Source organism: Salmo salar, chromosome ssa27, assembly GCF_905237065.1.
Source record: "Salmo salar chromosome ssa27, Ssal_v3.1, whole genome shotgun sequence".
In the NCBI taxonomy this organism is placed as follows: Eukaryota; Metazoa; Chordata; class Actinopteri; order Salmoniformes; family Salmonidae; genus Salmo; species Salmo salar.
In genome coordinates, this window is record NC_059468.1 from 23,561,533 (window position 1) to 23,576,092 (window position 14,560).

Below are 14,560 nucleotides of genomic sequence, written 5' to 3' on the forward strand. Positions count from 1 at the left end.
TCTAATTTGAATCTAGCCTGCTAATGTCTCGACCACGGGGCACATCATTACCGAAGGCTAGCAAGTTGCTCATCCCTGTCAATTTGAGTCGGATCAAAACAGCGAAAGCGTCTGCAGCAATATACGTCCATTATATAAGGTTCTGGTATCGAATACGTGACAGATATTAGTCACTTGTCCGGGTAATCTTTCAGATGTGGAGAAGTTTGCTGACTTTCATAATCTGTCCATTCGCTGCTATTAACTCTTCTACTTCTGCGTGACCACTGACGTCACAGATTTTAAAAAATCTGGGGATTTATGCATTCTTGAAGGAGTGTTCCCTCACCATATGATAATGATATTGTAATGTGCATTAGGTACTGTCAAATGAGTTAACTATGTACATTTGTATTCTTGATTTGTTGCCTATTGTTCCATCTACTTGTATACTTGCTGCTGTTGAAATTCTAATTATGGGGATAGACTGCCTTTCGGTGTAGAGTTTGGGGTTCATGAAAGTAGTGAGAGTGAGGACACAGAAAACTTTATTCTTAGCACCTCTACCTTTATATCCTCCCCCAGAGTGGTGTGTGTGTGTGTGTGTGTGTGTGTGTGTGTGTGTGTGTGTGTGTGTATTCAGTACTCCCAGTAAACACTGTTTCTCACACTGCATGTGTGTGTTCAATTGAAAAAAAAGTAGGAAAATGGCACCGATAGAGAAGTCTGCCGTGTTCCTAGCTCTTAGGAAATTTTGCAGAATTTTTTTTTTTTTAAATGTGTTATTTCTTACATTATTAGCTTTTTTTGTGTTATTACATACAGCTGGGAAGAACTATTTGATATCAGAGCGGCGGTAACTCATCAGCACTACCAGCATTACGACCAGGAATACAACTTTCCCAAATCAGATCCATTGTTCGTCCCCCAGGGCAATTGAACTGATTCCAGAGGCCGATCCAAAACACTGCCGGCGGAGGAGAGGTACTCGGAGTGGACCTCTAAACTGACTTAGGAGGTGCACACACCACCCACCGCTTCCAAGTATATTACTCACTAATGTTCAGTCTCTGGATAATAAAGTTGACGAGCTCAGGGCGAGGATTTCTTTCTAGAGAGACATCGGGAATTGTAACATACTCTGTTTCATGGAAACATGGCTCTCTCGGGATATACTGTCTGAGTCCGTCCAGCCAGTTGGGTTCTCAGTTCATCGCACAGACAGGAATAAATATCTCTCCGGGAAGAAGAAGAGCGGGGGTGTATGTTTCATGATTAACGACTCATGGTGTGATTGTGATAACATACAGGAACTCAAGTCCTTTTGTTCACCCGACCTAGAATACCTCACAGTCAAATGCCGACTGTATTATCTCCCAAGAGAATTCTCTTCGGTTATAGTCACAGCCATGTGTATCCCCCCTCTAGCTGATAACACGACGGCCCTCAAAGAACTTCACTGGACTTTATGCAAACTGGAAACCACATATCTTGAAGCCGCATTTATTTTAGATAGAGATTTTAACAAAGCAAATTTGAGAAAAAGGCTGCCTAAGTTCTATCAACACATTGACTGTAGTACTCGCGCCGCTAAAACACTCAACTATTCAACGCTGCTCTGACTAATCGGAATCCACGCTTCAAGATTGTTTTGATCACACGGACTGGGATATGCTTCCTGTAGCCTCCGAGAATAATATTGATGAATACACTGATATGTTGGCTGAGTTTATCAGGAAGTGTATAGGAGATGTTGTACCCACTGTGACTATTAAAAACTACTCTAACCAGAAACCATGGATGGATGGCCACATTTGCGCAAAACTGAAAGCGCAAACCCTCGCATTTAACCATGGCAAGGTGACTGGGAATATTGCTAAATACAAACTGTGTAGTTGTTCCCTCCGAAAGGCAATCAAACAGGCAAAACGTCAGTATAGAGACAAAGTGGTGTCGCAATTCAACGGCTCAGACACGAGACGTTTGTGGCAGGGTCTACAGAAAATCACGGACTACAAAAGGAACAACCAGCCACGTAAAAGACACCGACGTCTTGCTTCCGGACAAGCTAAACACCTTCTTCGCCCACTTTGAGGCTAACACAGTGCCACCAACGAGGCCCGCTACCAAAGACTGTGGGCTCTCCTTCTCCATGGCCGACGTGAGTAAGACATTTAAGCGTGTTAACCCTCGCAAGGCTGCTGGCCCAGACGGCATCCCTAGCCGCGTCCTCAGAGCATGCGCAGACCAGCTGGCTGGAGTATTTACGGACATATTCAATCTCTCCCTATCCCAGTCTGCTGTCCCCACTTGCTTCAAGATGGCCACCATTGTTCCTGTACCCAAGAAAGCAAAGGTAGCAGAACTAAATGACTATCGCCCAGTAGCACACACCTCTGTCATCATGAAGTGCTTTGAGAGACTAGTCAAGGATCATATCACCTCTGCCTTGCCTGACACAATAGAACCACTTCAATTTGCTTATCGCCCCAATAGATCCACTGACGATGCAATCCACCTGGACAAGAGGAATACCTATGTAAGAATGTTGTTCATTGACTCTAGCTCAGCATTCAATACCATAGTAACCTCCAGTAGCACACACCTCTGTCATCATGAAGTGCTTTGAGAGACTAGTCAAGGATCATATCGCCTCTGCCTTACCTGACACAATAGAACCACTTCAATTTGCTTATCGCCCCAATAGATCCACTGACGATGCAATCCACCTGGACAAGAGGAATACCTATGTAAGAATGTTGTTCATTGACTCTAGCTCAGCATTCAATACCATAGTAACCTCCAAGCTCATCATTCAGCTTGAGGCCCTGTGTCTGAACCCCACCCTGTGCAACTGGGTCCTGGATATCCTGACGGGCCATCCCCAGGTGGTGAAGGTAGGAAAAAACACCTCCACTTTGCTGATACTCAACACTGGGGCCCCACAAGGATGCGTCCTCAGCCCCCTCCTGTACTCCCTGTTCACCCATGACTGCGTAGCCACACATACCTCCAACTCAATCATCAAGTTTGCAGACGACACAACAGTAGTAGGCCTGATTACCAACATTGGCGAGACAGCGTACAGAGAGGAGGTGAGGGTCCTGGGAGTGTGGTGCCAGAAAAAAAACCTCTCACCCAATGTCAACAAAACAAAGGAGCTGATCGTGGACTTCAGGAAACAGCAGAGGGAGCACCCCCCTATCCACAGACAGGACCATAGTGGAGCAGGTGGAAAGCTTCAAGTTCCTCGGTGTACACATCACAGACAAACTGAAATGGCCCACCCACACAGAGTGTGGTGAGGAAGGTGCAACAGCACCTCTTCAACCTCAGGAGGCTGAAGAAATGTGGCTTGGCACCTAAAACCCTCACAAACGTTTACAGATGTACAATTAAGAGCATCCTGTCAGGCTGCATCACCGCCTGGTACGGCAACTGCACCGCCCGCAACCGCAGGGCTCTCCAGAGGGTGGTGCGGTCTGCCCAACGCATCACTGGGGGCAAACTACCTTCCCTCCAGGACACCTACAACACCCGATGTCACAGGAAGGCCAAAATTATAATCAAGGACAACAACCACCTGAGTTAAATAAACAGACTGTTAAATAAAGTTAAATAGCCATCACTAGCACATTAGAGGCTGCTGCCCTATATACATAGACTTGGAATCACTGGCCACTTTAATAACGGAACACTAGTCACTTTAATAATGTTTACATATTTTGCATTACTCATCTCATATGTACATACTGTATTCTATCCTATTCTACTGTATCTTACACTATGCCGCTCTGACATTGCTCGCCCAAATATTTAGATATTCTTAATTCCATTCCTTTACTTTAGATTTGTGTGTATTGTTGTGAAATTGTTAGCTATTACTGTTAGATATTACTCCACTGTTGGAGCTAGAAACATAAGCATTTCGCTACACCCACAATAACATCTGCTAAACACCTGTATGTGACAAATACAATTTGGTTTGATTTTCAGTACTCCCAGTGAAGACTGTTCCTCACACTGTGTAGCTCATGATCATGATGACTTCAGTTGTATCATACCTTCTCCACTTATATTAACAATGTATACTTCCTGAAATGTCTTTATTTAGGAAAATAAAAAAATCATCAACACGTATCTTTAAGACCAATATTATATTAAATTACCTTTATATATATATTCCATACAAAATAGATACCTTCGTATGGTGACAACAGGGGAAAGGAAGAGATGAGAGTGAGAGATGCAGGGAGAGACACATAACAACCAAACGATCGATGGAACTGATGTCCTGTTCCACTGGGAATGACGAGATACAAGTTGCCTTTAGGGAAGCCTTAACAGGGTGCACACACAGGCCGCCTTAAAGATAGGACCCTTCAGTGTTACAAACATCGGTTCCCTATGAGGGAAGACTTTTATTAACGCACACACAGGCTGCCTATGGGGGGGAGACTTTCAGAGGCACAGACAGAAGATGAGTTACCATGGCGACCGGTGCTCCATCTCCAGGAAACACAGTGATGGACAAGGTGAGGCAGAGAGAGAGGCGTGCTAAATAGAAATGGGGCGGGGGTCAAAGCTTAGAGGTCATAAACGCCTCTTCAGACTCAACAGGAAGTAAAAACAGGGTGTGTGTTGTGGGGGGTGTTTGGGGTATGTGTGTCCTCAGACGATCTTGTTCTCCAGTGCAGCAATCCTCTTCGACACGCCCTCCAGTGAAATCAGAGTCAAGGAAACCACAGCAAGACAGATGTAACACAGTAGTAACAACACTTTTACCTTACTCTCACACTCTCGTAAAGGATATGTTTTTTCGTTAGTGCCTGTAAGGCTTCTTCTACTTTTTTCTGGAACTTAACGACAGAGTCACATTCACATGGGTCCTCGTCTGTAAAGACAGACAGCATAGTCACACAAAGGTAGTGGAGATTTACTTTATGAGCAGGGAAGACATTCTGTGTGTGTGATTAAATGAGAGAGAGAGAGAGCGAGAGAGAGAATGATTAAATATATGTGTAGTGCAGAGTTTTGAGTGTAATGTGTATTTATTTAATACCCCTCATCCCCCCTCGTCCCCCCAGCCTGCAGTAAGGCCGCCACAGACATGGTGTTCCTAATCGATGGTTCTAAGAGTGTGCGTCCAGAGAACCTTGCAACTGGTCAAGAAGTGGATCAACCAGATCGTGTCTCAGAGACCAAGGCTCACGTTGGACTGGTCCAGTACTCCAGCTCTGTCAAACAGGTGTGTGTGTGAATGTGTGTTGGTGTGTGTGTATGTGTATGTCAGACCTTGACAGATGTTGATCTGCAGCTTCTTAGCGATGGCTGTCATGGCTTTGAAGTCTGCAGTGTAGAAGTAGTGTTCTCCTGTTGGCTGTGATGCTATCTCCCTCAACTCATCCTCTACAGCATTACCCACGCCCACAGCATACATCTTAAAACCTAGAGAGAGATAGAGTGGGGGGGAGAGGGGGAGGGGAGAGAGTGAGGAGGGAGAGGGAGAGAGGGGAGTGGGGGGAGATAGTATGGGAGGGAGAGAGCGAGGGAGGGAGAGAGCGAAGGGGGAGAGAGCGAGAGGGTGAGAGGGAGAGAGGGGAGTGGGGGGAGAGAGTAGGGGAGGGAGAGGGTGAGAGGGAGAGGGTGAGAGGGAGAGAGAGAAAGAGAAAGAGGGGGAGAGAGCGAGAGGGTGAGAGGGAGAGAGAGGGGAGTGGGGGGAGAGAGTAGGGGAGTGAGAGGGTGAGAGGGAGAGGGTGAGAGGGAGAGAGAGAAAGAGGGGGAGAGAGCGAGAGGGTGAGAGGGAGAGAGAGGGGAGTGGGGAGAGAGAGTAGGGGAGGGAGAGGGTGAGAGGGAGAGAGAGGGGAGTGGGGGAGAGAGAGTAGGGGAGGGAGAGGGTGAGAGGGAGAGAGAGGGGAGTGAGGGGAGAGAGTTTGGAGGGAGAGGGTGAGAGGGAGAGAGAGAGAGAGAGAGAGGGGGGGGGAGCGAGAGGGTGAGAGGGAGAGAGAGGGGAGTGGGGGGAGAGAGTAGGGGAGGGAGAGGGTGAGAGGGAGAGAGAGGGGAGGTGGTAGAAAGACCATGATTAGAGACAGATACACACACACACTTTAACACCTCATGCAGAGTGGATCCACAGTAATACGTCACAAAATGAACATGACTGACCCTTGGAGATGACCACACATGTATTCACACATCCTTTCACACACACACTTAAACACTCTCCCTTCTTCCCTCCCTCACCTTGCTCCTTGGCCTTCTTGGCAGCGTCTCCGATGTAGTCCTGGCTGCGTCCATCAGTGAACACGATGCCGACCTTGGCGACCCCGGGCCGTGCTCCACCGGCTGGCGCAAAGCTGCTGTCGGTCAGGTAGCGCAGGGCCTGTCCCGTCATGGTCCCCCTCTCCATGTAGGCCATCTTCTTCACAGCGTCCTTCAGGTCCTTCTTGTTGTTGTAACGACCCAAAGGGAACTCCTGAGACGGGAGGAGGGGAGGACGAGGAGGGTGAGGAGGTTGTGAGTTATCACAGTTAGTCAAAGGTTTCTCACAATAATAAATAAATAAAGTGAACCTGAAATTGTAATCCTGTAATCTCATGTTATTAAAAAACACACACACACCTGTTTGACAGAGCTGGAGTACTGGACCAGTCCAACGTGAGCCTTGGTCTCGGAGACGTCCAGTTTGTCTACGATCTGGTTGATCCACTTCTTGACCAGCTCAAAGTTCTCTGGACGCACACTCTTAGAACCATCGATCAGGAACACTACGTCTGTGGCGGCATTACTGCAGGCTGGGGGGACGAGGGAGGATGTTTACACATCACACTCAAATTCTACAATACTCATACATTCTATAATTCTCTCTCTCACACACACACACAGACTTACTCTCTCTCTCTCACACACACACACACACACACACACACACACACACACACACACACACACACACACACACACACACACACACACACACACACACACACACACACACACACACACACACACACACACACACACACTCACCGCTGCAGCTTTTGCCATCCTCCAGTAGACTGAAGCCCTCCTTGCAGGCACACTTGAATGACCCTGGTGCGCTGATGCATACCTGCTGACAGTCATGGTCTCCAGTGGCACACAGGTCCGCCACTGTGTTTATGCATGCACAGACACACATACACAGGAGGGAACACACACACACACACACAGGTACGCACACACACACACACACACACACACACAGATATGCACACACACACACACACACACATGCAGGCACACGTAGAAGCACGCTCGCAGACACACACACACACACACACACAGGGGTGGTGGGGGTTAGGGGACAGAATAACACTATGTCAGTTTGAAAACTGGAGGAAAATCTACCGTTGATTTTAAGGATCCACTGAGATCTAGTGATTTAAAAGGAATCCGGTAGAATCTACTGGAATCTGATGTTTGTTGTAGAAGACAGTGGATCTTTAAAGAGACAGGGGTGGGAGAGATTGGAGAGATTTGTACCTGCTTTAGACCAAATAGCTTTATTGTCCCAATTGAAAATAAATGTGGAAATTGGAATTAGAAAAGGTAATTGGTAGTTTCCAAATTATATCACTGTCAGGTATAGGCTCGTCCAATAGGAAGCCATCCCTGTTTACATGCAGCTCCACCCCTGGGAGGGTTATCCAACATGATTGGCTATATACAAGCGCCATTCAAACAGCTAGCAAATGGGCCCGCCCAAGGCTGGAGCTGATTGGAGGTTTGATTTGATTAACACTAGTGGAACACTAATCAGAAGCTTCAGTCTCACCCCTCAGAGAAGGAGGAGTTACTGAAGATTGACACCTTACCCTAGCCACACCCACCAATTCCTTTGGTGAGGATGAAGAAAAGGACGATGATGGTGAAGACTCCTCTCCAACCCCTCCCTCCCTCCCTCCCTCCCTCCGTCAAACACATCCTCTCTCCCTTCCCTCCCTTGTCAATAGGCCACATTAGAACAGACCCCTCATCAGTAACATATCAGACCATATTGTAATGTTAGTCTTTTCTAGTATGGCCATCTTATGATTACCATCTCTTTCATTCCCTCTTTCTCCCCCTCTGTCCTTCCTGTCCTTCCCTCTTTCTCCCCCTCTTCTCTGTCCTTCCTGTCCTTCCCTCTTTCTCCCTCCCTCTCTCACCACAGAAAGCCTCCTGGAACTTCTTGGTGAGTTTCTCGATGACTGAGTAGCTCTCTACGTAGTCCACGTGGTCGTCCAGCTGCTCGCTGGCGATCTGCTTCAGCGTATTCAGGTCTACACGCCCTACGCCGATAGCGTATAGCTCGATACCCGCGTCCCGGGCACGCGCCGCCACATCCTTTACGTTGTCCTGGGGACGACCGTCTGTCACGATGATGGCCACCTGGAGGAGACATGGCAACGATACGACATTAGTTGGATAGACTAGTTGATTAATAGGAACCAGGTTAGGAACCAGACACAAAATGGCGATAAGGGTTGTGTAAAGGCCAAGGTGCCTGATTGAGCTTGCCTGTTGCAATGGACCAAATAGAAAAGTCCCAAAAGTGTAAACCCCACCCATCTGGCACTACAGGCAGGCTAAAGAAAATGTAAGTATTTGAAAGATTTCAGATAGGATTTGAACCCAGGTCTGGTGTGCGTCTAACCTACCTTGCTGATATCTGGGGACTTGACACGGGCGCCTTCAGCCTCGCTGAAAGCTACGTTGAGGGCGAACTGGATAGCAAGGCCGGTCATGGTGCCAGTGGACAGGGGCTCGATCTTAGTCACAGCCTTTACCAGACCTGCCTTGGTTTTATGGGTCTTCAGAGACAGCTGGAGAGAGACAAGAGTTAGGTGTGTGTGTGTGTGTGTGTGTGTGTGTGTGTGTGTGTGTGTGTGTGTGTGTGTGTGTGTGTGTGTGTGTGTGTGTGTGTGTGTGTGTGTGTGTGTGTGTGTGTGTGGAACTTTTGGGGACAACATGACTGTGATGTAGTACTCAGGAGAGTCAGAAGGGGGCATCATACAGAACGTGTGGAAATCAGTGAATGTAAGGACAGTTATGGAGTCCATTAAAATTCTATATCTCACCACTCAAACACACACACCTCATTCTTGACGCGGCTGGCATAGTTGACCACTCCGACCCGTGTGGCGTCAGGTCCAACATCCAGTCCCTCGATGACCTTGGCCAGGAACACCTTGACCTGCTCGAACTCTGATGGACGCACGCTTCTACTGCTGTCCACGATGAACACCAGGTCTGTAGGGCGAGTGTTACACAGACCTGCCGCTGGAGAGGGGATTGATTATTATTACTGACAATGATTACTATTATTCAAATTCATATTCAGAAAATCTTCAATGGCTGGTCAATTCTGCTGTTCATATTCTCTTCAAATTCAGTTGAGAGAGGAGGGATTTGTAGAGGTGGGGGACAGGAAGAGAGGGAGAAGTGGGAAAGAGTGGAAAGGGGAGTGAAAGAGTGGGGAGGGGGAGTGAAAGAGTGGAGAGGGAGAGTGAGAACCAGGTATGAGGATGCAAGGAGGGAGGAGAAAGGTAAGAGGGAGGAACAAATAAAGGGCGAGAGGGTGGGGAATTAGGGAGGGAGGAAGGGAGGAAGGGAGGGATGGTATGAAAGGGAGACAAGATAGAGGGAGCAAAAAGAGAGAATGAGAGGTCAATGAGTCTGGATGTATTATTCACCCGGAACCCGACTGAACCAGACTGAACCAGACTGAACCAGACTGAACCAGACTGAACCAGACTGAACCAGACTGAGAGGAAGCCTTAGATGATTTAGAGTTATAGATACGATGATGATGATGAAGATGATGAAAGAGAGAGCGAGAAGATATGTTTTCCAAAAACAGCTCAGTCTACTGTCACCTCAACAAAGTAAAATACACATAATACAGCAAGCTAGAGAGAGAAACAGAGAGAGAGAGTCACAGTGAGTCATAGAGAACGAGGGAGAGAGAGGCAATAGAGAGAGAGAGGCAGTAGAGAGAGAAAGAGAGAGGCAGTAGAGAAAGAAAGAGAGAGGCAGTAGAGAATGAGGGAGAGAGAGAGGCAGTAGAGAGAGAGGCAGTAAAGAGAGAGGCAGTAGAGAATGAGGGAGAGAGAGAGGCAGTAGAGAGAGAGGCAGTAAAGAGAGAGGCAGTAGAGAATGAGGGAGATAGAGAGGCAATAGAGAGAGAGAGGCAGTAGAGTGTAGCTATATGTAGTAGAGTGTAGCTGTATGTAGTAGAGTGTAGCTGTACGTAGTAGAGTGTAGCTGTACGTAGTAGATTGTAGCTGTACGTAGTAGAGTGTAGCTGTACGTAGTAGAGTGTAGCTGTATGTAGTAGAGTGTAGCTGTACGTAGTGGAGTGTAGCTGTACGTAGTAGAGTGTAGCTGTACGTAGTAGAGTGTAGCTGTATGTAGTAGATTGTAGCTGTATGTAGTAGAGTGTAGCTGTATGTAGTAGAGTGTAGCTGTATGTAGTGGAGTGTAGCTGTATGTAGTAGAGTGTAGCTGTATGTAGTAGATTGTAGCTGTATGTAGTAGAGTGTAGCTGTATGTAGTAGAGTGTAGCTGTACGTAGTAGAGTGTAGCTGTACGTAGTAGAGTGTAGCTGTACGTAGCAGAGTGTAGCTGTACGTAGTAGAGTGTAGCTGTACGTAGTAGAGTGTAGCTGTACGTAGCTGTATGTAGTAGAGTGTAGCTGTATGTAGTAGAGTGTAGCTGTATGTAGTAGAGTGTAGCTGTATGTAGTAGAGTTTAGCTGTATGTAGTAGAGTGTAGCTGTATGTAGTAGAGTGTAGCTGTATGTAGTAAAGTGTAGCTGTATGTAGTAGAGTGTAGCTGTATGTAGTAGAGTTTAGCTGTATGTAGTAGAGTAGCTGTATGTAGTAGAGTGTAGCTGTATGTAGTAGAGTGTAGCTGTATGTAGTAGAGTAGCTGTATGTAGTAGAGTGTAGCTGTATGTAGTAGAGTGTAGCTGTATGTAGTAGAGTGTAGCTGTATGTAGTAGAGTGTAGCTGTATGTAGTAGAGTGTAGCTGTATGTAGTAGAGTAGCTGTATGTAGTAGAGTGTAGCTGTATGTAGTAGAGTGTAGCTGTATGTAGTAGAGTGTAGCTGTATGTAGTAGAGTGTAGCTGTATGTAGTAGAGTGTAGCTGTATGTAGTAGAGTGTAGCTGTATGTAGTAAAGTGTAGCTGTATGTAGTAGAGTGTAGCTGTATGTAGTAGAGTAGCTGTATGTAGTAGAGTAGCTGTATGTAGTAGAGTAGCTGTATGTAGTAGAGTGTAGCTGTATGTAGTAAAGTGTAGCTGTATGTAGTAGAGTAGCTGTATGTAGTAGAGTGTAGCTGTATGTAGTAGAGTAGCTGTATGTAGTAGAGTAGCTGTATGTAGTAGAGTGTAGCTGTATGTAGTAGAGTGTAGCTGTATGTAGTAAAGTGTAGCTGTATGTAGTAGAGTAGCTGTATGTAGTAGAGTGTAGCTGTATGTAGTAGAGTAGCTGTATGTAGTAGTGTAGATGTATGTAGTAGAGTAGCTGTATGTAGTAAAGTGTAGCTGTATGTAGTAGAGTAGCTGTATGTAGTAGAGTGTAGCTGTATGTAGTAGAGTGTAGCTGTATGTAGTAGAGTGTAGCTGTATGTAGTAAAGTGTAGCTGTATGTAGTAGAGTGTAGCTGTATGTAGTAGAGTGTAGCTGTATGTAGTAGAGTAGCTGTATGTAGTAGAGTAGCTGTATGTAGTAGAGTGTAGCTGTATGTAGTAAAGTGTAGCTGTATGTAGTAGAGTAGCTGTATGTAGTAGAGTGTAGCTGTATGTAGTAGAGTAGCTGTATGTAGTAGAGTAGCTGTATGTAGTAGAGTGTAGCTGTATGTAGTAGAGTGTAGCTGTATGTAGTAAAGTGTAGCTGTATGTAGTAGAGTAGCTGTATGTAGTAGAGTGTAGCTGTATGTAGTAGAGTGTAGCTGTATGTAGTAGAGTAGCTGTATGTAGTAGAGTGTAGCTGTATGTAGTAGTGTAGCTGTATGTAGTAGAGTAGCTGTATGTAGTAGAGTGTAGCTGTACGTAGCTGTATGTAGTAGAGTGTAGCTGTATGTAGTAGAGTGTAGCTGTATGTAGTAGTGTAGCTGTATGTAGTAGAGTGTAGCTGTATGTAGTAGAGTGTAGCTGTATGTAGTAAAGTGTAGCTGTATGTAGTAGAGTGTAGCTGTATGTAGTAGAGTGTAGCTGTATGTAGTAGAGTAGCTGTATGTAGTAGAGTAGCTGTATGTAGTAAAGTGTAGCTGTATGTAGTAGAGTGTAGCTGTATGTAGTAAAGTGTAGCTGTATGTAGTAAAGTGTAGCTGTATGTAGTAGAGTAGCTGTATGTAGTAGAGTGTAGCTGTACGTAGTAAAGTGTAGCTGTATGTAGTAGAGTGTAGCTGTATGTAGTAAAGTGTAGCTGTATGTAGTAAAGTGTAGCTGTATGTAGTAGAGTAGCTGTATGTGGTAGAGTGTAGCTGTACGTAGTAGAGTGTAGCTGTATGTAGTATAGTGTAGCTGTATGTAGTAAAGTGTAGCTGTACGTAGTAGAGTGTAGCTGTACGTAGCTGTATGTAGTAGTGTAGCTGTACGTAGTAGAGTGTAGCTGTATGTAGTAAAGTGTAGCTGTATGTAGTAGAGTGTAGCTGTATGTAGTAGAGTAGCTGTATGTAGTAGAGTGTAGCTGTACGTAGTAAAGTGTAGCTGTATGTAGTAGAGTGTAGCTGTATGTAGTAGAGTGTAGCTGTATGTAGTAAAGTGTAGCTGTACGTAGTAGAGTGTAGCTGTACGTAGCTGTATGTAGTAGTGTAGCTGTACGTAGTAGAGTGTAGCTGTATGTAGTAAAGTGTAGCTGTATGTAGTAGAGTGTAGCTGTATGTAGTAGAGTAGCTGTATGTAGTAGAGTGTAGCTGTACGTAGTAAAGTGTAGCTGTATGTAGTAGAGTGTAGCTGTATGTAGTAGAGTGTAGCTGTATGTAGTAAAGTGTAGCTGTATGTGATTGTTCATGCTCTATGTTTATGCAACATCACTGATCTCCCTTCTCCCCCTTCACCTCCATCGCTCCCTCACTGTAGCAGTTTATACCCTTCACCTCCATCGCTCCCTCACTGTAGCAGTTTATACCCTTCACCTCCATCGCTCCCTCACTGTAGCAGTTTATACCCTTCACCTCCATCGCTCCCTCACTGTAGCAGTTTATACAGTACGTCCTCTAACATCCAACACACACACACACAACCACACACACTTGAACACCTAAATGATCAATTCATTACAATACTTATACCAACACCAAACTTTCAAGCACACTGACACTTCCCACTAGCAACAAACTCTTAACAAACTATTCTAACACAAAAACAAATACTTTGAAACTATAACATCCATTCAATGTTCCCTGACTGACTCAATTGGAGTCAGTATCCAGACACATGATTAAACAGCTAGAACTCTATTCACCGCTATACCCTAAAGAGCCTCGACCCAGCACCAGCTTGGACCACCAGCACCAGCTTGGACCACCAGCACCAGCTTGGACCACCAGCACCAGCTTGGACCACCAGCTTGGACCACCAACAATCACTGAGACACAGTTCTCTGTGTGATTCTATTTTTGAATGTAAACTTTATTTAACCAGGCAAGTCAGTTAGGAACAAATTCTTATTTACAATGACAGCCTACTCCGGCCAAACCCGGACAACGCTGGGCCAATTGTGCGCCGCCCTATGGGACTTCCAATCACAGCCGGATGTGATGCAGCCTGGATTCGAACCACGGACTGCAGTGACACCTCTTGCACTGAGATGCAGTGCCTTAGACCGCTGCGCCACTTGGGAGCCCAGCAGCCGTATAATCTCTCTCTAGAACCCACTCTGGCTGTTCCACTCTACACAGCAGACACCGCCAGGAGGAGGAAAGACCGAAAGATGGAGAGATGCAGGGGTTGGGAGTAATGGGTTAGGGGTTAGGGGTTAGGAAAGGGTACGATGGTTGTTTAGGAGACTCTGAGGCTAAGTGACTGCACCATTTGGGGTCAGGGGCAAACTGGGGTTAGGAATAATGGGTTAGGGGTTAGGGGTTAGGGTTGGGCTAAGAGTCCAAGTCAGTGGATCATGATTCTTGACCCATTGTGGAGGCAATATGGGTTATATCTAACGGTTAGAGGTTAAGGGTTACAATTAGAGTTTAGGTTTTAGATTATGGTTCAGGGTTAGAGGTCAGGAGGTTCTTACCCATGGCGGCGGCGGTGCGGAGGTCCACGGACACGGGAGCGGTGGCGTGCGCTCCCATGAGGCCGAGCAGCAACAGGAACAATGGCGGAGAGGGTATCATGATGACTGAAAGATCCAACTGGAACAGGACCCAAAAAGTACCGAAAAGGGACCAAAAATGACCCTAGCACCAGAGACGAGGGAGAGCAGTCTTAGAGCGGTGGCCCAGGAGAGAGTGACTAGGCGAGGGGAGAGAAGAGGGGATAGTGACTAGGCGAGGGGAGAGAAGAGGGGATAGTGACTGGGCAAGGGAGGAGGAGATTGACTAAGCGAG

General features: G+C 46.3%; 1 protein-coding gene across 2 annotated transcripts; it reads right to left on the bottom strand.

The window, feature by feature from the left end:
* Positions 1 to 4,068: 4,068 nt before the first annotated feature.
* Positions 4,069 to 14,560, bottom strand: matn1 (matrilin 1). 2 transcript variants are annotated; one of them, XM_014178125.2, is made up of 10 exons: positions 14,248 to 14,549; positions 9,098 to 9,282; positions 8,661 to 8,825; positions 8,169 to 8,391; positions 7,009 to 7,131; positions 6,601 to 6,773; positions 6,223 to 6,454; positions 5,275 to 5,427; positions 4,793 to 4,873; positions 4,069 to 4,700 (listed from the first exon to the last, which is right to left on the bottom strand). In XM_014178125.2, the coding sequence occupies exons 1-10, from the start codon at positions 14,345 to 14,347 to the stop codon at positions 4,651 to 4,653; spliced, it is 1,485 nt and encodes a 494-aa protein (XP_014033600.1). In that variant the 5' UTR covers positions 14,348 to 14,549; the 3' UTR covers positions 4,069 to 4,650. The 2 variants fall into 2 exon arrangements, with proteins under 2 accessions (XP_014033600.1, XP_014033601.1); XM_014178126.2 differs by lacking the exon at positions 7,009 to 7,131 and having other exon boundaries at positions 4,069 to 4,702; positions 4,794 to 4,873; positions 14,248 to 14,560.